Consider the following 22389-nt stretch of genomic DNA (forward strand, 5'->3'; position numbering starts at 1 on the left):
ACCAATGTGGAAAGCAACAGTCTCCACAGAAGAGAGGAAACTACTGCAATCATGTGTGTGAGACAGTACAGACGCCTTTTCCCTCATTGCTTGAATTCTCACACCCCTTGTACTGATGGGTCCATAGGAAGAAAAGGTTGGCAATACATCTATACAGAATACATCAACTGCCAGACTCAGCATGGCTCAGGCGTGATGCAGGGCCACAGAAAGATTGTTTGCGTGGGAAAATAACACGACCACAAAAATCTGATTTTTTAAAATGCATCATACCTCTTTCCCAGGCTCTCATTTTTATTATTTCCACTATCAATCATTGTCAATACAAGCACAAGGGAGAGAAACATTTGAATACACAGAGTAATTCTACAATTTAAAAAAATAACTCTATAAATAAAGGGAATTACATACTTGGCAATGAGCTATAAAGGACAGAGGAAACCCACAAGAGAAAGGGCTGCTGCTTAGCACATACATCATACCTGGCACAGCCCACAAATAAGGGGTCTTGCTGCATATAGTGTAATGGCACCAAAAAATTTAGGACCAATATGGTACAGCTTGTCAGAAAAATCGCTACCAAATTTACTAGTGCTGAAGAAGTATGCTACACATCTTGGATTTCTCCTTCTCCACAAATATTTACAGGGAATAATGTGCAGAACACAGCCCATACTGCTTGTTACTCACAAATTCATGATGTGGTTCTGTTTCTTTCCTCAAGGGTGGATCAAATTTTACTTGACCAACTAAAGAGGAGAAAAGGAAAACAAGAATTTAAATTGAACTGTAATTAGACAAAATTTAGGTCCAAAGGCTAACAAAAAAAAGAAAAATCCAGCTTAATGAATGTATCATAGCCCCACTGACGGAAACTTCCAACACATGGACATACGGAACTTGTGCCTGCTAGAAACTGATAGGCACAGAAAGTACTCTTCTGTCATAAAGGCAGCACAATCACCATTTGCCCCATCTACTCATTAGAAGGATCACGAAAACCATCCAACAAATAGGGCAGTGAACTGACCCCTTTAGAGGAGCAATACAGCTGTAATTTGTGAAAAAAACACATCCACTGCGTGAATTCACTCTTGGATCTGCTCTACTGGGAGATTCACTAGCATTAAAGAGCCTTGAATAAAGTTTGAAGAGAGCTAATCGTGTCTTCTAGGACAGTTCTATGGCAGATACTCTTTAAGACTCCTCCCCTCAATTTTAGCTTAAGAAAACACAACTAAAGCTCCAAGAGTTGCTCTAATTTAATTCCAGCAAAAAAATGACTACAATTTGGGAGATGGAGTCTGCTTTTAATGGCCAGTGATCAATCTCTTCCTTTCCTGATTTCTACATGACTGTTTCAATTCAAATGCAAAAACTACAAGAAGATACTAAACTAAGGAAGAAAAAAATCTTCCTCTGCCATTCTGTTACCCAGCAGAATCTGGCATCACTCCAAATATCCTTGCTGGACTGGCATATGAAGCGACACCAGCCAGCTCTCAGAAGAGATCAGGTTGCATCCTGGTCAATTAAGGTGAAGCAACAGTGAGATTTACTGAAGTGCTGACAAAGGGCATATTCAAATATTTGACACTAGTCTTTCTTTCGCATAGTCATCTAGAATCTACATCCATAAGTGAAACAGCATAAGCTTTTATTTTGCTATATATATCACTAAAAGTTTCTATATATGCCAGATGCCCAGGATACCAGTTGAAATAAGTGAATATCAATGATTATTTTAAGAATATTTCATCTTGTCATATTACACATGCTTACAATTTATTTCAGAGCGTGTTTTTTCTTCTCTCACATTTCTACTTGTCGAATGAATTCTATGAGGCACTACAAGAGGCTAGAAGAGAAAATTAAAAAACTTCAATACCAAAATAAACTCACTTGAAATTCAGTATTGTATACCTAGTTTTTAGCAGGTTTCTTTAGCGTAATATCAAAAAAGAAAGAAATAAATCAAGCAGAAGCTAAAAATTAAGATTGTATGTATGATTTGTACATTTAGCTACCCAAATCATTTTCTCAGCTTCTAATCTAAACTGATTCCTAAAAAGTCACCATGTTAGTTTCTTTAAGTAGATGAGAAGTTAGCCTGAAATTTTCAGAGCTCAATAGAAGGGAGTATTCCTGGTACTCTTGGTGGTGTGTGGTCAGACTGATACTATCATTTCTACAAATTCCTCTTCTATTTTTTCCCCTGGATTTCCATTTACTTCTCTACAGGACAAAGTATCATGAACTTTAAACTTGGCTTTCTTTTCTTTGCCTCTGCTGGATTTTCTCTGTTCTTTCTACATCCACTACTGCAGTTCTCTTAGAAACTATAACTTAAGGTTTCCTAACAAGAGTACAAGACCAGCTGACTGCTGTATACAATCAGACCTCAATATTAGCAACATAAATCCTAACAGTGTGCCTAGTGTGTCCTCAGCAATGCAATCTTACTTTTTCGAAAAAAAAAAGTTCATTCTCCGTGATGTTAGCCCAAGTGACCTCTGAAATGCGCACGTTCACTACATTTCTGTGTTGAATATGTGGCAGCAAAACAATTTTTAGTTAAAGCAATCTGACACAATAGTGTCAGAAATTTGATGTGCTGGCACGTTAGCTTTGCTTTTATATATACTAATTATAATCTTCACTTGGCAACTTTTGACTATGAAGTGATGATAGAGAGAACTTCAACTGCTGTACCATCACAAAGAGTCACGGATAGCTCAACACCACCGTTTATTCCTCAAATATTATCTGAAAGCATCATTTCCTTTCTCTCCATCACACACTACTTCCATGCTTTATAAGAGGATCCAACACACATGTACATAGTGTCTTTCCTGTTCCAGAAGTTAACAGCTCATTTAACTTGAAAAATCTGAAAATCGGTATCTTAAAGCAGTTGCTCCTTTTAAGCTTATTTTCATTTGAAAGCATTTTTAGTCTAGTTTATCCATAAAAAAAGTAAAACACTAGTATGCAATTAATGAATCAATGACATTTGTGTCGAAAGGATTAATTTTTTCCCCAGAAAGAAATTATAAGTTAGGGAACCATAAACATTTGGAAAGTCTTCACTAACATACAGCTAAGTACAAAGACAGGATGCGGTGACATAATATCTGTTTTCTCTTATTTATGAAATACTTCAGTCCTGCGCTGTTTATCTTCTTACATAAGCATGCTATTTTTTCCCATCTGTGAAAGCAGAAAATCAGAAACTTTGCCTTCCACAACACTGTATACTGAGATAGAAAATACAATCTGCAAGAAATACATAGCAAACCATTTGACAAAAACTACATTCTCTTCTCATAAGAAAATAAATTAGGAACAAAAGAACAAGTTCTACAGAGGTATAAAACTATTTTTATGAATGCTTTCTTTATAGATGAATAGAAACATAACACCACGAAGAAACAGAAAGCAGAACGCGTGACAGAACTGATGACTGGAGAAGTAGTCCACATCTACTGATGAAAAATTGTTGAAGAACAACAATAAACAAATTTTTGATGTGTTTACATCTCTTTCACTTTGAGTTTCTCTCCCCCAAATATAGTGAATTTTGGCAAGTGCCTGTACACGTGACAGAGCAGCACAACCAAATGTAAAAGCAACCCTCGAGACTACTCCCAGATCACAAAACATTCTGTGGCTCAATAAATCATAATCACTTAGTTCTGTTAACAAATGAAAACTTAACCTGATTCTATGATTAAAACATACTTCTACCTCAGGATCATCATCATCAAAATCATGGTAAGTGGAATGATCAGGATTATTCATTTTATCCAAAAGTTCAATAGCAAGACTTCGATTTAATGGCTGGGTAACAAAAGGATGCTGAAAGACAGAAGGAAAAAAACACTTACTAAAATTCCAACCACTCATATTAAGCATATTTTAATTTTATAACTTAAAAAAATCCTACACATAAATTTATACCTGTAGTAACTTTTCAGCTGTAGGTCTTTTTTTAGGATTTTTTGTAAGTGCCATTTTCACAAAGTGATGGAAACTATTGGACCTGTACAATGAAGTGGTAAACATTAGAATCAATTGTGCAGCAAAATATATGATCATTATCTACCGAAACAGAAAAATACTTACCATTTCATTTTGTCCTTTAATTTTGGAGGCTGGAAGTTGCTTTTCGTCATTAGAAAAAGTGCTCTGAAAAAAACCCAACAGTTATTTCTGTGGTTTACATTGCAATACATACATGAGATGAAAGACTAACTACATTATTTAGTTGACAGGAAGAAGTCCATCAGTTTAAGAGATGCTACCAGGACAACATTACACGTTTATGCACCAAAAAGAGCTGTTACAATTTCTATCACGTACATTCAGAACACTTACAACCCAATACCCTTGCAGTACCTCCAAACACCACAAAGCACACATAGCCACTACTCCACATGGATTATTTATGAGGCTGTATTTACACACCAAGCTTTAACCCCTTACTAACCTCATTGGATGTAGGTCAAACATTGGAGGCTGAAGTTCAGCAAGCTCTATAGCAGTTATTCCAACTGCCCACAGATCACAGAGTTGGTTATAGCCACCTTTTCTTTCTACTGCAGCAACTTCTGGTGCCATCCTAAAGGGTAAAAGACATTTTTAGATAAAGTTCTTGCCACAAATCAAACATTCTTCTGTATGCAGCAGTTTAGTACTCTTTTCCCTAAAGGTCTCAATCTATAAGCTCACAGCATATACATTTACACATGTGGATATATATACACGTGTGTGTAAAAAGTTAGGTAATGTATAAATGAAGTTTTCCTCAATCATCTTCTAGTAACTAATAGGCAGTTTCCAAAACAGCTATTTAGCAGTAAGTAAGATGAAACCAATCTGTCTCAGACTTTTTTGCAGGCACACAATCAACTACCACTCTACCAACAAAGGGCCTAAGGAATAATTATTCAACTACAGTAAAATCCACATAATATCCAAATTCACACATTGCCCCAGAAAGCGATCGACTGACTTTGAAGAATTCTAACAACAAAATAAAAATTAACAAAATGTCAGCTTTCTTGTATCCTGAAAGCATGAGACCTGATGACTCATTGTCACCTCTGCACAGAGTACTCCTTGTTTGCAATGTCTGCCTCATTGTCATGTCAGAAGACCTCATTTAAGTTAACAAAGTAGTTTCACATCTTCAGGTGGCAGAATGAACAAACATAACTGACACATAAATAAGAATACCTAAAGAAAATTATTCATTAGGCATTGCCACACATTTTGAACGGCCAAAGTGAAGTACAGATTTGATTGTCCTACATAGTCATATCAGATGGCAAATACGTTAGTATTTTTTAGCTTTGAACTTTATTAGTTCAAATCACCTGAAAAGTAGCAGTGGAACTGGAGATGTAACTCAATATAGGTAAGACAGATCAATGTCACTTAATGAGTGCTCCAGTACAGCAACAGGCAGCATCTCAAATGATGCATTATTTAAACACAGACATCCTTATCTGTAGATCTGAAAACATCATCATGTTTGGTGGTACAACTTATTTCAAATTTGCATAGTTAAACTATATTTACATAAATTTATTCAAGAGTTCATAAAAACCCCAATCACTCTAAATCAAAAAGGGGAGAATTACCAAGGTAGAGGGGGAATATGGTTTAACTTTAGAAAGACATGGAAGAGGAGCACAATGGTAAATAGCAGGGTTACTGGAACTAAAGACACTGCACAGCAGTTTTGCCCTTCATTTCTCTCCCATCCAAGCATTACAGTCTTACCTGCCCAGACACCCTTAATGAACGCTAAAACCTTAACAGTGCCTGTTTCCAACTAAATTTTCTTCTCCACGATCTCAACAATTTTGCTTCTTGCTTCTCCTCACAAATCTCTGAGAAAATTTGCAAAGAAAAACTGATGCTTTTCATCAGCATTTAACCTATGTAATGGTTTCAAAGTTATTGTTTAAGGTCATGACACATCATTTAAGAAGCCTGGCACAATTTGAAAGTTACACAGCAATACAGGCCAGGACTAAAGTCACCCAGACATCTTAGGAAAGAGAGACACAAACCAATTACACAATCATGACTGATGGGTGTTTGTGTTATTCTGAAAGGGAAGCGAATCCATGCCTTAGCGTGATTTACACTGCAATAGAATGCTAAACATGTTGTGCTTGACTATTTCAAGACTGAATACTTGCACGTAGGGTTTTTTTCCCATTACAAACATTTTTATTTTGTATATACTATGCTGTCAAACAACAGAATTTTGAATATCTTTCTGGAAAACGTACAACAAAAGTGCTATTTTATAGTGAAGAATGCGTGTCATTTACTTCAAGGCGAAAAGGGAACAACCACTTCCAGTACAAAGAGGAGAAAATAAAATGCTGAGCTTTAGTTTGCATAATTTATCTTTTCTAGTTTACTGAGGAAAGAATAAAGATGCGGTACAGATAGAATAGAAACATACATTTGAATTCAATCATTTAGGCAAATGGGGGAGGGTGGAAAAAATGGCTTGGAGGAAACACTTCATAAGTGGCAAAAGAATCTGTGGAGACAACTACATGAAACTCATCACCAACTGAAGAGCTGCAGGTAAGATATAACCAGGATGGAGGGGAAGAAACATAAAACGCCAAAATGGAAAATGAGGGGGGAAAAAAAAGAAAAAAAAAAAAATCAGAGTTAAAACCAAGCAAAACTGTTGATAGTTTTTAAGTTTTACTAAACTGAGATACATTGGTCAACAGTGATAGCAGCACACAGCCAGCCTTTCAATTTTTCAGAGCATTTTCCTTGGTACTTAGGTAATTCAGGATTTAGCATAAGCAATACAGATATGATCACTAGGAAGTCTGACACAACCTTCAGTGATTAGTCTACCCAGAAAGTGACATAGCATGCTTTTATCACAATTTTTCAACAGTATTATATATGTTACTATTATATTAATGGCCAAGTAAAACACAATTACCAATATGGGGTTCCAATGAATGATTTCCTTTTGGCAATTGTAGCTGTTATCTGTGCAGATACTCCAAAATCAGCTATTTAAAAAAAAAAAAAAAGCATAAACAAAATAACAGTTAATAACTGATTTGATGTAATTAACTGTTAATGACCACAAGTTTGGTTTCTCCACTGTAAGAGATTCTTAAATATACTGGAAATTTAAAAAAAATAAACAACAAAAGCTAATAATGGAAACTTGATATATCCCAGATATGGCAGGGGGAGCTCCTCTCAGTCACCTGCCAAATGCGCAGGCTTCACATGAACGTGTCTGTCATCAACACAAGAAAGAACAGGCTAGCACAGAAGTTCTAACAGTTACATGCAGTGTTTTAATATGATAAAACACATAATTTAGTATTATCCAAGGGATTCTTTCAGATAGCCTTTCAAGGTACATTTCACACTTAAGCACTCTGGATTATATATTTTATTAAAAAATTATAAAAAACTGTGATTTGATTTTTACCTCCCCCTTACAACTTCAGAAAGTCGTCTACCTCAGTGTTCCAAAACTACTTCAATTACTCCTCAGACACTAATTGGATGGTTCAATTAGATATTAGCAGCAAGAGAAAACCAATTCTGATACTCACTAACTCCATACATGAACCATCATATCATTAAAGAAAATACAGTACACTGCTTCTTAGAGCACATAAAAATCTGTTAATAACACTAAATTGTATTAACTCACCTAATTTTACATGTCCGTTATCTGTTAGAAGAATGTTTGCTCCCTTAGAAAAAAGTAAACATATTTGAATTAAAACATGCAGATTCCTCTGATACTATATTTAAAACCAAAAACGTATGCAAGTTCTTATGGCAAACTAGCGGCCAAGGACAAACCAAGAATTCTGTGTTCAAGAATATGCAGCCACACCAAGGAAATGCTTGTTAAATTGGCAAGTTGCCATTCCGTTATATAAAGAAAATCGGATATACAGGATTTCCCATTAACTTTTAGTTTAGTACTCTTTAGCCTATGGTACTACAGAGTTTCCATTGTACACAAAACCCCTCTGCTGATGAATTCTTACTTTTTTTCTGTTTACACTGTCTGAAAGGAAATAGGAACTCTAAAGGTCAAAGTGGAAGTTAATTTGATTTCCTTTTCATATGTAGGAGCTGGTTTTGTCTTGTTTGAGAGCCATGATAATTATAGCCTTAAGGACTTTCCTTGATATTCGAGTGTTTAGCAAAACTATTTCCACCCTTCTGCAACAGAGATTTTGTCAGTGCTAGATTTGAAGAGTTCGTTGTTGTACCACTCACTTCAGTTCAGTAATCAAAACTAACACAAAACTGTAGTTGGTACCACAAAATTATGACATAACAGGACTGAGAACAAACCTGATCTGAAGACTGAAACCAGGTACAGGCCGAGCCGAGCAAAGGTAGGAGCTGCCTAAACACAACTCCAAATGTCAGCACTGCCCATAAACTAGATGGAAAGGCAGCACAGACGGGCCTCCAAAAAACTTATGTTTTTACAGATTATGGCTTTTCACAGAAAAGGAAAAGTCAGGCCTGCAGTAAAATGGAGCTTACTTTGGCAAATGTCACACAAGTATAGTTAACGAGCCTTATAAATGGAGCTTGGTAAATAGTGTGACAGTCCAGTTAACAAGCTCTTGATCTTGTTCACCTTTCAAGACTAACAGGACAGATACTTGAAATACTTAGCTACTGAGGGAAGCAAACATAATAAGCAAACAGTCAGGAGATGTATAGATGAAGATAGTATTTTACCATGCTCATGAGAACAGCTTTTTAAATTTAAAAAAAAAGAAAAAAAATTTCTCAATGTAAGCACTGTAAGCACTTTTTTACCAGCACAGTTCTGTTTAGAAACAAGCATCTATGCGCTGTACCCTTACACGCATCATTTTACATTCTATGAAGTATACTGAAAAATGTTTAATTTTTTTATCCAAAGTAATTTTTTATCCAGAAATTATTTTTATGATTTCTCAAAACTCAAATATCCTTCTGCAGTCAGTGAGAACAAGTCGGAATCAGGCTGCATTAAGCCATCTACAGCTGAAGCTACTATGTACACTGCATTCCTAGTAGGAAAAAATCCAAACCAATCAAACAAAACCGCGCCCCCCCCCCCCCAAGACAAAGGAATATGATAATTTACTGTCAGATTTCCAACAGGAAGCCTGCCAAGTTTCAGCTCCATCTGAGCAAGGAAGAGTTTGGAAAGGCAAAGAGTAGGAAGTAAAACTCCAGAGACAAAAAGTCAACAGGAAACACCAAAAGGAAACTCTAACAGAGAACATAAGAGTCTGAACAAGCCACCCCGATACAACTTTCTTTGTTGAGATGAAGGTTTAAAAAAGTCAGTGTTAAGAGCCTGACTTGCGGTACCCTCTCTAATTTTAGCATGCAAGGGAGGGGACAGAAGTAGTCTCCAAGAACCATGCAGAACAGCAGTCACTGCCCTGCGATCTGCTCAGCAAGAAAAGCAGCAAGAAGTCAAAGCAACAGCTCTGCTCACTATCTGGTTCAAAGAGAAGAGTATGTCGAGCTTCTTGGAAAGCTGTGGAAAAGACGAAATCTTTCCTTTTGCACAGAGCAGACCCTTACAGCCATCTGAACGCCTGTTGCTCTGAACACTAACTGATGCCTAAGTTTTACAGCACTAGTCTAAATAAATAGTATGTTTGGCTCCAATTAAAAGAACAAAGTATTTCCATGCATGCATTTTAAAGAAAGATATTGTTTTCCTTCCCTTGGGCAGAAAATTTTATTTTATTCTGATAGAAAAGCCCTACATACTTAAAAATTCCCCAAAATCAATACATAACAGTAAAGACATGTCAGAGGTGATGTAGCCTATTTTAAAAACACAAAAATTCCCTTCAGTTTTTACTTACCTTTATATCTCTGTGCATTTTTCCTTTACTATGAAGATAATACAGTCCCTGCAAAAATAAAATAATTTAGTCATTTTTTTTCATTTTATATACATTTCTCATTTAATTACCAGATATATTTAGGATCCAATTCAATCATCTAAATGACTCACTGACTGAAGAACATTTTCATATTTCAGCATATCCAAACTGCATTTGCAAATTCAATATGTAGTAGCATAATATCTAAAACACAGGATAGATATAAAGAATACCAGTGACACACCTATTGTAAGAAAAGCATTCCCCAACCAAGTTTTCCTCTGAACATAGTAACTGCTACCTTTTTAGGCCAATTTAAATACTTTTAAATTGCCTAGCAGTCTTCTATTCAGCAGTCAGATCACTGGATACCTAGTGCAGTTATCTCCTATAACATTACACACTTCAATTAAGTCTAGAAGCGTGCTAGCAGGCAGTGCTTCAGGTCTAACACAGGAATTCAACTCCAGTTCACGGATTTCTGCAGAAGCATTAGGCTGTCTTTCTGGGTCTCGATGACAGTTACCAAAACATTTTAGGACTCAACGTAAGTTAGAAACTTTTAACTGTAAATTCTGGAAGAATTCTATGAAACCAGATCCCTGCATGACAAATCACAGAGCACATCACTTTTGACACTCCAAGCTTATCTCTAAAATTCTCTTCCAGGGGTAAAACACCACATAAACGTCCCTCTTGCTCTGCGGTCATGAACTTCCATAAAGACTACATTTTCATGAGAGATACTCATGATAAGACTTTTTTTTTGCCAGCTCACGCAAGACATCACAGAGTTGATTGCAAAAATAAATTTGGATTATTTCCAATTATCAGTATTTTCATGGATGGTCCTAAATATACCAACAGGAAAAATGAGGAAACAATTACTGACATGACTTGGTACTCGAGATTTTCAAGTGAGCCATATTGTACAGATAGACAACAGTACCACTGAAGATACAGTTTTGGAGTATTTTTTTTGTCAGTTCATGAAAACCTGAATGCAATGTAGCTGAAGTGCTAATCAGTTATGAAATTCAACTCCTTGAATAAACCAAAAAATATAAAAACCCACTCACAGATGTTTTAACCTGTTTCTCTGGGAGAAATGACTAACAATACCCAGTTGGTCCAACAGTTTTTCAGAGGCCTCTCTGCAGGCATGCATGCAGACCCAAAAATTGGACTCGATTTGCTTTTAGTACAGAGTGTAATTAATCAAAGAATCTACTTGACCATTGCAACAATTGGCATTAGCTAGAGGAGTCCCATATACACTCCTTGCATTTAAACCTCTGGATGCTACTGACACAGAAAGCCCAACAACTCACTCATTGTTACCACTGCTCTGGAAGAATCTGAGGTCACTATTTTCAAAACTGAATGCCTAGAGGCAGATACTTTAAAGGCCATGTTTAAAGGGCCTGTATTTTCAGAACCAGTCTCACTGATTCCAACCAGAGCTTACAGCAAGTGTTTTTTGAAAACAGACCATTTAATGGGCTTCTAAATATGGAGATGAAATGTTAACTTTAGGCACTCAAGTGAAACTCCAGATTCATGGAAACCAATAGCAAAATTAGCATTGGATAAATTACTGTTATAGAAGAAAAGGGTTTAAAAGGTTCAAAACCCAAAATACTCCCAAATGTCACATAAGACTTCACTGTAAGGAGAAAAAAGCCATGTCCTGCAAGTCAGAAGTCAGCAATCTCTGGCATGGCATAGGAAGATGGTAAGCGGCATACAACCGAGCTGGCTCAGGGACAGAGCTATCTTGAGAGCGTGTTTGAGAGAAGCAGCAGCTCTGAACTGATGGCATTGAACAGATCTGCATTCACTAGAAGCCAAGAACTGCTCTCTCACACAGAAGAAGACATCCACCAAAAGCACCATTTCTCATTAAGTTTTACTGGTGAACTGAAGCTTTAATTTAGTAAAGAAAAATGAAAGCCAGCATACACAGAAGGAGAGGCTGGTGACCTTGAACATCTCAAGTAGACAGGCAAATTTGTTTTTTCTTATTGGCATAGATCAACTATCAGATATGCAAAACTGAGTCATTAAATTTTCCTTCAAACTTGCAACAACTAATTTATACCACAAATACGGTTTAATAAATCTGCTGCTTCCTCCCTTTAAAAAAAAAAAACACAAAACACCAGCAGAAAGACGATGACACTTTTCTTCAAATGATCCAGGATAATCTGAAGTTATGCAATTATACAAATCAGTTCTATGCTGTAATACAGGACCTTCTCAAAAGTCTGAGAAAAACGCTAAGCCATCCAAACACTGTACTTGCATGGTATCACATACACTTGTAGCTTTTATTTTTAGCTTTTAATACTTTTACATTAGAAGTCAACCACAAGAACCTGAGAATACACTACCTGTAGTGTTTCTCTGCTAACATAGGCAATCTGCTGTTCTGAAAGTGGTCCAGTCACTGAAATGGAATGGAAAAAAAAATAATTCTCAAAATCAGGTAAGATACTGCCCATTCCAAACGCATATCTCAATCACTGCCATTCACACCGATAGCATCATACACTAGAAGTTTCAAAGTAAATGTGCTTAGACTTTCCTCCAGATTGAGAAACCCAAAGACCACCAAACATTTTTTAAACTCAAAAATGTCTAGTCCCATTGGAATGGAAACTAACTCCCTTCATATATAAATCTCAAAGTAATTAAGAGGAAAAAGAAACAGAAGCAGTGATTTAAGCACAACTCTTTACACAAACCCATTGTGTCATCCTATGCAAGGCTGGACTTCCAACCCAGTGACTCAGAGCTGCAACAAACTCCGCTCAGTCCCCTCTGAGTTCTAGGAAGTTCCTTCTACCCTTTGCAATCTGCTCTCTCCTCCTATCCTTTCTGCTCCCCTGCAACCTGCTCTCTCTTCCCTGCAGCCATGCAACCTGCCCTCTGTAGCTTCTCAACTCTTTTCTGCATGAGCTACCAGCACTGTTGCTCCTGGGCCTGCCACAACATGTGCCTTCTCAAACTCTCCCTCTGAGCAGGCTCAGCAGCTTCCCAAGGGAAGGAGTCTTCCACTCCCTCCAGGGTCCCACTTCAGTTAAGTCTCAAAGGAAAACAAATAAATTCTGAACAAATATGTAAACCAAACACTAAACATCAAGCAAGGAATGGCCTGTGACTCGTCCCCAGTCACTGGACTTTGATCCTGAAATTAAAGGGTTTTAAGACCAGGAAATGCACTCCTCACTCCAAGCTTCTCAGGTTTTGCAGAGAAAACAAAATAAAAGTTGGATGGTGTTTCTCAAAGGAAACTGAAAGACCAGTGAGTTAAAAATGAAACAGGATTTAAGCACCTAATTGCTTAGCTTCTACAAAACCCACAATTATAATATGTTAGTATCACGCCATATATACACCTCTCTATCTCTTCAAAACATGTCTAGATCCATCTTCCCTTTTCAGAAAGAAAGGCTCAAACCCACATAAAACTAAATATATTAGCATCCAGAGCACATATTTCTCAGCATGTATGTTTATTTTGAGAAATTTAATTGATTAACTTGAATGACTTAAGATTACAGAGGCCTATAATTCAATTGGAATAAGACCCTTTGGAATGTAATTAAGATCAGAAAAGAACCTTCCACTCTAACTACCTTCAGAGAAGTCAAAAATCAGCTGCAACAGAAAACTGCTCCTGTATGACATCTGTTCAGACATTTATGTGGCATGAGCTCATTTCCCACTCTACAGGTGTTCCACATAACAAAGCTTGTTAGACACCATGCTTTTATCAACACTAGCAAAGATGTAAAGGATCAACAGGGGCACACTCAAATGACTACGCCATAAGCATGGTGTTGCACCCAAGTTAAAAAGGTATACAAGCTGTTTACACACAAGAGAAGGATGCGAAAATCCTAACGTGCAAGATCTTCACAATTTAGAATATGGATGGATTTCCTGCCTGAAAAACACCATCTGAACCACAGAGCTGTTACTCACTTACGGCATACTCCTTTCCTAAGCGAGTCCTAATTCCAGGATAGTAAAATCCCTCAAAACTGATTTTGTCTTTTGAAAACTAGCAAACAGTTGACTGATCCTCTCTTTATGCAATAGATTCACACGCACCCCTTGTTTCTTTGATCACTCATTGCACATAAGCCTAAAGCAAATACAGGCCACCTTTGCTTGGAGGTAACTTCTGCTGCACAAAAAAACCCCACACTAGCTAATTTTGTTTAAAAAAACCAAACCCAACCAAATATGTAAATACATAAGCTAAAATTGACCTTCAATGGATTATTATGGATACTAAATTTAGGATTCCTCCTCTCTGATTCCAAAACACTGTAATCATCTCCGCTTCGAAAACAAGCTTTACTTAGATTTTAAGGAATTAGAGTCTTGACGTACCATGATAAATATCCTGTAGAGAGCCACCTCCACAAAACTCCATGCAAATCCATAGCTTGTCTCGTCTAAAAAGTGAACAAAACAATTAATTAGCTGCCAGATTTGAAAACAGCATTTATAAGAGATAAGTCAGAGGACTCAATCATTATAAAGCACAACAGAACATGTTCTGTATTATGAAAACTACAGGTCAAATAATGAGATTTAATCTTTATGTGATACTTCACTGTCAAAACAGTAACTAATGAAGCACCCAAAATATTCCAGGGTTTACTGGAGTAATAGAAATACTATTAGTGAAACCTGTACACCAATTTTTGTTCAAGATCTACTATGAAAATGAAATACATTTTTACTGAGAGCAAAGAGAAAACAGATGTAGGTTCTTATTTCTTCCTCATTTTCACTTCTCCTACACTTTTTTCAGAGCAGAGGAATTAACATAAAAAAAAAAAAAGAAACAAACCCCAAACAAAAAGCCCTAGAGATATCTCTCAACCCAATCTCTTTCACAACAAACGGAGTAAGACTCTAGTGCTCTAGTCAAAGTTAGGCAGAGTGGAGCCCATGCTGTAAGTAAGTGCCTTCTCAGATTAAGTCTTTTCCCCAAAAAATATCCAGAGTTCACATGGTCCTCAAAGCTAAGCCCCGGCTGCTTCTTCTAGGGGTGGGAAAGGTATTGTTCAGAAATTACAGGTTTTAAGCAACGGAAGTCTATGGCTGTTAACTCCATACATTTCTAGGTGTTAATTACAGCATTGCTTAAAAATAATATGAAGGCTTTCCACTGAAATAACTGATCAAAGTCAGACACAGAAGCAATGTGACTACCTGTGAAAGAAAACACAATTATCAATGGCAGGAGGGGAACCTAAGTGAGAAAGAAGCACTGAAGAGGCAGACATCTGCAAGTCCCTTCTTTTATTCCCCACAAAGATGCAGGACTTGGGACACTTTTGGGGAAACTAGGCTCATGAAAGCCACTCTTGCCCATGTGGCTCCATCCTGTTTGATGCCAACAGCAGCAGCAGTGGGGAAGTGGGAAAAAGGCAGAACGATCCCAGCAGCCTTGGGACAGTAGCAGAGCACCCGCAAAATAAGAGACATGAAGTAGATATGTGCTGTAAATTCACACCTTCGCTTACTGGGCATTAAATTTCCAGTGCGGAAAAGCCCTACAGAAAAGGAAAAACAAAAATAAAAAAGGGGATCAAAAGAGGAGATCGCATTTCTCATTTGCTGTCTAGCCGTTTTTTACTATGCCTAAGTGCTTTGAGACAGGTGAAGATCCATGTAATCAACAGTAACAGTGTACAGTTATCTGTGTTTGCAGAGCATAGTCAAGCACAGCAAACAAAACAGAGACAGGATCAACAGTACCATTTAGTGTCTGCAATCTAACATCTAGGCTAACAGCAAGGCAGGAATTTGATTGTCTGAAAAATTCATACATAAAGGGAAGAAAAACATGGGGAACAATATGCTGCCAACTGCAAGGCATAGAATGATGGTGTTTTTCTCATTGTTCTTATCACTAAAAGATACTTGGGAAACAAAAGGTCACACAATGAGAGGCCTCAAAGACAGCCATTTGATTTCCCAGACAAAAGAGAAGCACTACACCAAAGAAAGGGGAGAGGACCAAGCAAGAGCACCAGCAAGTGCCAAAATATATGTTGTATTTGCCAAAATTCAATTCTGGGTCAACAAAGGTATATTTTGATACTTTGAGACAAGAGGAAAATTGTTTTTTAAAGAAAAAGCACCCCCAGCTTGAATACAGCATTACGAGAAGAGGCACCATTTCAGTCTAAAAATTTTAGAGAAAGTTGAATGCAACAATAATGTTTGTTCACAGTCTGTTTTCACATGAAATCTTAAAAAGTCATCAGAAACAGCTTTTTATTAGTTACACTAAGCAATCTGTTCCCACTGTAACTAGTTAAAAGAAGCAGCTGGTAAGACAACTGGATACATTTATCAGTGCTTCTACAAAGCAAATAATCTCACCTCCAGAAACAAAAGGAACCCTCACATTCTGGTCAGAAATTCATATGGTAGAAAAAGAGTTTGAGGTAACTTCAACAGCACTGTAGAGCCCCAACCCTCCCCTCTGCCAGTCCTCACTTGCTTCTTTCTTCTAAATTTGTCTTCTGAAGAGGTTTATAACAAAGACTTTCAGGTTTGTGGAGTATGCCAGACTTAATGTCACACATCAAGAAAAATGTCAACACAACTTCCTTCCCAGTACCGCAGACAGGTACAAATAAAGTCACCTCGTGTAGTGGAGGACACCTTAAGACACAAAAAGGTGCTCTCTTCACAAACAAAGGCAGACTTCGAGGCTGGGAGGAAGATTAAGGAGGTACAACAGGAGAGTGGGACACTATGTGGTCCCAGCCACACAGCTTTCAGAATATGCAACATCTATGTAAGAAGCTTAGTCACGGTAACATGGAGCTTCCAAATACTGCCTTTAGGAGATGACAAGATCCCTTGCCAACTTTACCACCTGATAATGTGTAAGCTGCTGCCAAACGGACTAGTAACGCCATGAATTCTCAAAAAAATTTTAATGTGACTGAGGTATGTAGCAGTATTAAGAACTGACTGTTCGTGCACAACAAAAAGCCCGCCAGTACCGCACAGAATGAAGTAACACACAATTTAACTTAACCTTCAAATTAACCTTAAACATTCAAAACTGAAGTGCAGACGCTCCTAGTTTGGAATACCAAGTCCCCACATGTACACACGCTCTATCTGCATGCACATCTGCACAAACTTGTGCATAACGCATCTCACAGACCAGCTTGGTGTTAAGAAAAGCATTCAGGCTGCCAAGACAAGCACCCTTCAAATACGGGATTCCAGAACAGCATGGCTTGTTGATTTTATCTTCAGATTTTGATTCCTTCCTGCACATGTATACATGTTAATGGAAGCAGCACACAATCACACACTCCCAGCCTCGCTCAGTGTAGCGTGCAGATGGTTTTTATCGAACGGGCTAGTCAACAGCTTGCTTTCCTTTTTGTTCTCATACTTTCAGTGCATTTCCACTTAATCTTATTCTGAAAATACATTTGCTTTTGGACACTTCCTTCATGCTCCACACTGAACTATGTCTGAAGTGAAGTACTAATATGACCAGCTTCTCCACTACAGACCTTTGAAATGACTATAAAGTGAATATAACTCAAAACACAGATTCTATTGACTTGAATCACATCTGTCAGCATGCAGTACTTTCACTCATCAGACAAAAGCTAACAAGATACTCATACTGAGAAAGATGTAATGAACCCCACCAGTGACAGAACATGGTTTCAGTGAGCGTCCAGGACTATTCAGGACACCCAATACAAGAGGTAGGGAGAAGAAACTCCTCAGGACAGCATTAGTCAGCTGAGCTTCTGCATGAGACCTCTCCTTCTCCTCTACCATTTATTACCAGGACTTACTTTCTTCCTCAACACTGCCTCCAAGTTATGGCACACTCAAATTGTCCAATTTCAGTTTGCTCCAACTACACAGATGTTCAGCACCAAGGTCACTAAGAGTACTACAAAGCACTCCACGTTTGCCATTTCAACATCCTGTCCCAGCTCACCCCAGAGCAAAACAAAGAATGCTCAACAACAGCCAAACAAGCCAGGGAGCATGCGTTAGCTCTTCTGTAGCACTGCAAGCATACACCAAACCACACAGTGCAGGCTAGAAAAGAAACAGTAACTGGGATTTCCCAAACTCTAGCTGATCTAGAATGAAAGTAAAAGAAATGCACTATTTCAGAAGATAACTTGGTCAAATTTGAAAGGATTTTTAAAAGACAAAGATGCATTTGAAATACAAGAGCCAAATTCTGTCACATATTCCTGCTTTAAAGACGGTAATTTTTTGTTGAACGGCTTTCATGTACCAAAATTTTTCATGCGAAAAATATCTCCTAGATCTTCCCACCCGCAATCTAAAAGCACTTGGCCTATATTGCTGAAAAGCTTTTGGCTGCAGCAAATAGCCATCATGGAGAATTTCAGCTGGAGTTGCCGAAGTCTAGTACACATATGAGTAACTCAACTTGGCATCTTCCCATTATGAATAGGGTCTAGAAAGCTTCACAACATGCAGAGCTACCATGTCCCACCTACACTGCCCCCGTGCAGACAGAAGATGTGTAAATATATGAAAGGAACAAGAGGCCTCTGCTGTAAAGATCATCATGACTTTTCAGAGCCTTTCAAAAGCTTTTTATTACATGGCATGATATGCCTAAAATTATGACAACATTAGGTTCATAAAATCTAGCATTAAAATGTCTAGTCCTTGAATATCAAGTAATTGCTAGGATAAAACATTTGTCAGGACACATTAAAAAGAATTAGAATAGCAAACATTATTAGAAACTAGCCATCAATTTTCTCAATACCGAGACTTTGTATGGAGTACGAGTTTAATGTACTTGTAAAAAGTAGAGCATAATACCTTACAGAAAGGAATTACATAAAAGAATAATGAGACAGAACAATTTACACATACTACGTTAAGTGTCCTAAACACCTCTCCATCTCAAGAGAGAAAAGTAAAGATAGATAAAAGAGCTAAAACATCGATAATTTTTAGATTTCAAAACAAATCCAAAACACAAATCACCAGTGGGCTTTTTAAAGGCTGCACAGTTTACACTCTCAGGTACTTCAGTATGAAACTGTACTTAAAGCTTAACATAGCACTACGACTCTTAAGCAAGGAAAAAGTCAACAAGCTTTTTCTTCCTTATTTCCCCATAACATTCAATTTAGAGTTCTCAGACAATTTTACATGCCAACACCAGTTAAGTCAGAACATTCTGAGAACGCTATCTGTATTATGCAATACTTATACTTCCCAAAGTTTTGCAAATTTAAGAGACATTTTACTGAAACAGATAAAGATACTATATACATAGACTCTTTCTTCATACTTGTCATACTTCTGCTTAATTTTCCATTTATGTATTAAATTCAAAGCTTTGAAATGACAACTCATTTCCAAGGAAACGTAACTACATGGTCACGGAAAGATTTTACTAAGAGAAACATTATATAGAGAGACACTGTAGTAAACAGAGCAGATTTTAAGGTTAATGAATAAAATAATATAGTGGATAATACTTAATTGGTAAATTATGTTTTGCCTAAGTCACCTTATAGACCTGTCCTTTACAAGAAGATAATAGAGGCATTTTTAAGTGAGCAAAAGAAACAAACTGTACCTGAGATAGCTGCCAAAATAAGCAACAATGTTTGGATGTTTACAGTCTTTCATCATAATGATTTCCTGCTGCACAACAGCAAAATCTTCTCCTGAAATGCACAATACGAATATTTTCATACTCGCATCCCAACTAGACTTTCAGTACATGTTTATAAAATAAACATTGTGAGTAATTAAAACTAATTATCTGCCAATTTCAGAGACATATAAAGCAGCTGTAAATCAATATTTATTAGCAAAGGCTTAGCAATAAGTAACTATATTCTTAAGAAGTTTCATTCTGGGCCAGATGGACCTCACATCTGCTATCTGATACATGTCATGACATTGGCCATTGCCCATTCTAAAGTTTTTATTTTCCCCAAGACCTCACTCTGCCCATCTGCATACGCCCTGCCAATAGTCCAGGTTCTTAAAAACATGACAAAACTTTGCTATTTTTGGTCACATGTCCAACACCCATTAGATCACCTTCCTGAGCAAGAAACATTTAATGGTACACTGCTTCTGCAACTTTTCAGTAAACTCAGAAAGCACATAAATTTATGAACGGTGCATAACCTATCTCCAGATAAAACAGTGACACAGATGTGGCACTCATCTGAGTCCTACTATTGGTACCTCGGTTGTCCCTGCCTTTCTGTAAAAGGTTCTTACCAGATGTATACACTGAGAAAATCATGTATGGAATTGAAAACCCAACAGAAATATTTTTCTTCTGGGAGTGCTGTGCTAGGGCTTTGAAAGAAGCTAAAGAGATATTTTTGTTTTCAGAGTGCTGTGCTAGGGCTTTGAAGGAAGCTAAAGAGAGAAGGCAAGAAAGATACCAAATGTAAAAGAATGACAGTAACAGATATTTGACAGTCTTTTTAATTTTTTTTTTTTTTTGAAGAAACACATGTAAAGCACTCTTTTGCAGTTCACTATCTTACACTGGGGCTCCTCTGCAATTTCTTAAGTCATAAGAGCAAATTATAGCTAGTCTGGTATTTTATTTCCAAAGAAGTTCTTCTGAAGTTTGTTTAGTTACTAGACATACACAGTTCACAAAAACCCCCTCGTTCTTACTAACTTCAAGGACTTCATAGGTGAAACAAGCCTGAAGGCCTAAAATAGGTTATTCATGAAGTTAAATGCTTAAGAGACTCTTTAAGAAAGCTGAAAAAAACCAGGAAAAGTCAAAGTATGGCAAAATTCTCCTTTCAGTGTACTGCTGTAGCACACTTCAGCATTACTCAAAACAGCTTTCAAACCAGAAGCCAAAGCTATTGTCTAAAAAGTTGAATATAGACACTAAGCTCCTATTTATCACTTGTCACAATCCAGAATCACTTCTCAAATATGGCTATGAATAAATTTCAAATGTAATACAACAAATTCCAACAGAACTGGCTAAGCTATTACCTAAGAAAACATGTTTTAAGTTTCTCCCAACGCATCAACATACTGGTGACCTATCCATTTGGTTCTTTTTAACCAGAAATCCAAATAAAAAGCCAAAGCGGCAGAACTAGGTAATATAATCTAAGAACACAACCTTCAGTGTGGATAAAAGCAGTGTGATGAACACACACTTTTGGAACTACATACTAACATACTGTCCTGTCTTGAATTTTCAAATGTGCGTGCATTATATAAACACAACATTTCTAACCACTTCCATAATCCTAAGAGCAAAAATGGAAGAAACTAGTAACTTCTTTCCCTTCTTGCCTGCACAGACTTTAAAGATCAAACCAGGTAGTGGTTAAAATATTACCCTCCCCAACATTAAATCTTGAAATGGAACACCATAGTTACAAGTTAAACAAAAAGTCTGGACATTTTACTTCCCAGATTACTGTACCCTGCTGAAGAAGTCTAGCCATATTAATAGAACAGCACTTGCAGGCCGATAACTAATCTGCAGAGCATACGTACTTTGTGAAATCACAACACAAGCATAAATCTAGCATACAGTGAAGTCTTAATCAGAGACTCCAAGAGAATTTCAGGAAATGTACTCAGCTCCCGCATACTAATGCTCACCTATTATTTCAACCTTCCTTCTTTTTATTTCCCCCTCTACACTCTCTCCAGGTGAGCTCTTTTCTGCCTTGCCATCTTCCTCATTTATTTTGTTCTATGCAGGGTTCTGTATTACATGGGTTGAAAACATACTGCTTAAGACAAAAACCCACAACTCTCACTGAAATTTTAATCAGCTTTCCTTGAACTGTTCTCCAGTTACATTTTTTCCTCTCACATCTTGCTTGTCATGCCTGTTATTTTTTAGAACAGTGTATTTTCTCCTACACTAAAAGGCAACAATTATCCCTTCTTTCAGTAAGTGGACTCAAGTGATTTTGTGCAATTGTATCTTAAGCATGAAAATATGTCATTTCTGTGGCCTATTTCAGTTAAGAAACACTTACCTGGTTCCAGTTTTATTACTTTAATTGCTGCTAGCTCACTCGTGTTGACATTTCGAGCCTACAACAACAACAACAAAAACAATATTCAGAGAGCAGAACACACCAACCAGCTCTATATTCTCACCTCAACATTCTCTGACAACAGAAAGAGCAACTGAGATACACACAGGTCTAAAACAGTAAAACCAGTTGTTGCGTTTTTGTTGTTGTGGTCAGGTTTTGTTTGTTTATTTGTTTAAATAAACCACTTCAGGACGAGCCAATAAATTAAAACATCTTGTATATCGATGTTTCATGCAACAGAATTTTTTTTCCAAATACACCATGCATTTACTTTTTATTGGGCTTACAGCATAAACTTTAATTAGATAAGCATC

At 37.1% G+C, this 22389-nt stretch overlaps 1 protein-coding gene across 1 annotated transcript in view; it reads right to left on the bottom strand.

Annotated features, from left to right (window-relative positions):
• The window catches only part of LOC104158417 (mitogen-activated protein kinase kinase kinase kinase 3-like), a 68232-nt gene extending 46168 nt beyond the window's left edge, over window positions 1–22064 (bottom strand). Inside the window, 13 exon segments of the mRNA XM_009696067.1 lie at window positions 691–749; window positions 1783–1858; window positions 3748–3858; window positions 3961–4042; window positions 4126–4188; window positions 4490–4621; window positions 6992–7064; window positions 7727–7769; window positions 9918–9965; window positions 12332–12387; window positions 14343–14407; window positions 19597–19687; window positions 22013–22064. Coding sequence (XP_009694369.1) covers window positions 691–749; window positions 1783–1858; window positions 3748–3858; window positions 3961–4042; window positions 4126–4188; window positions 4490–4621; window positions 6992–7064; window positions 7727–7769; window positions 9918–9965; window positions 12332–12387; window positions 14343–14407; window positions 19597–19652 — 864 coding nt within the window. The 5' untranslated portion in view covers window positions 19653–19687; window positions 22013–22064.
• Between the last annotated feature and the right edge of the window lie 325 nt (window positions 22065–22389).

Source organism: Cariama cristata, unplaced genomic scaffold, assembly GCF_000690535.1.
Source record: "Cariama cristata isolate BGI_N322 unplaced genomic scaffold, ASM69053v1 scaffold14542, whole genome shotgun sequence".
NCBI classification, from domain to species: domain Eukaryota; kingdom Metazoa; phylum Chordata; class Aves; order Cariamiformes; family Cariamidae; genus Cariama; species Cariama cristata.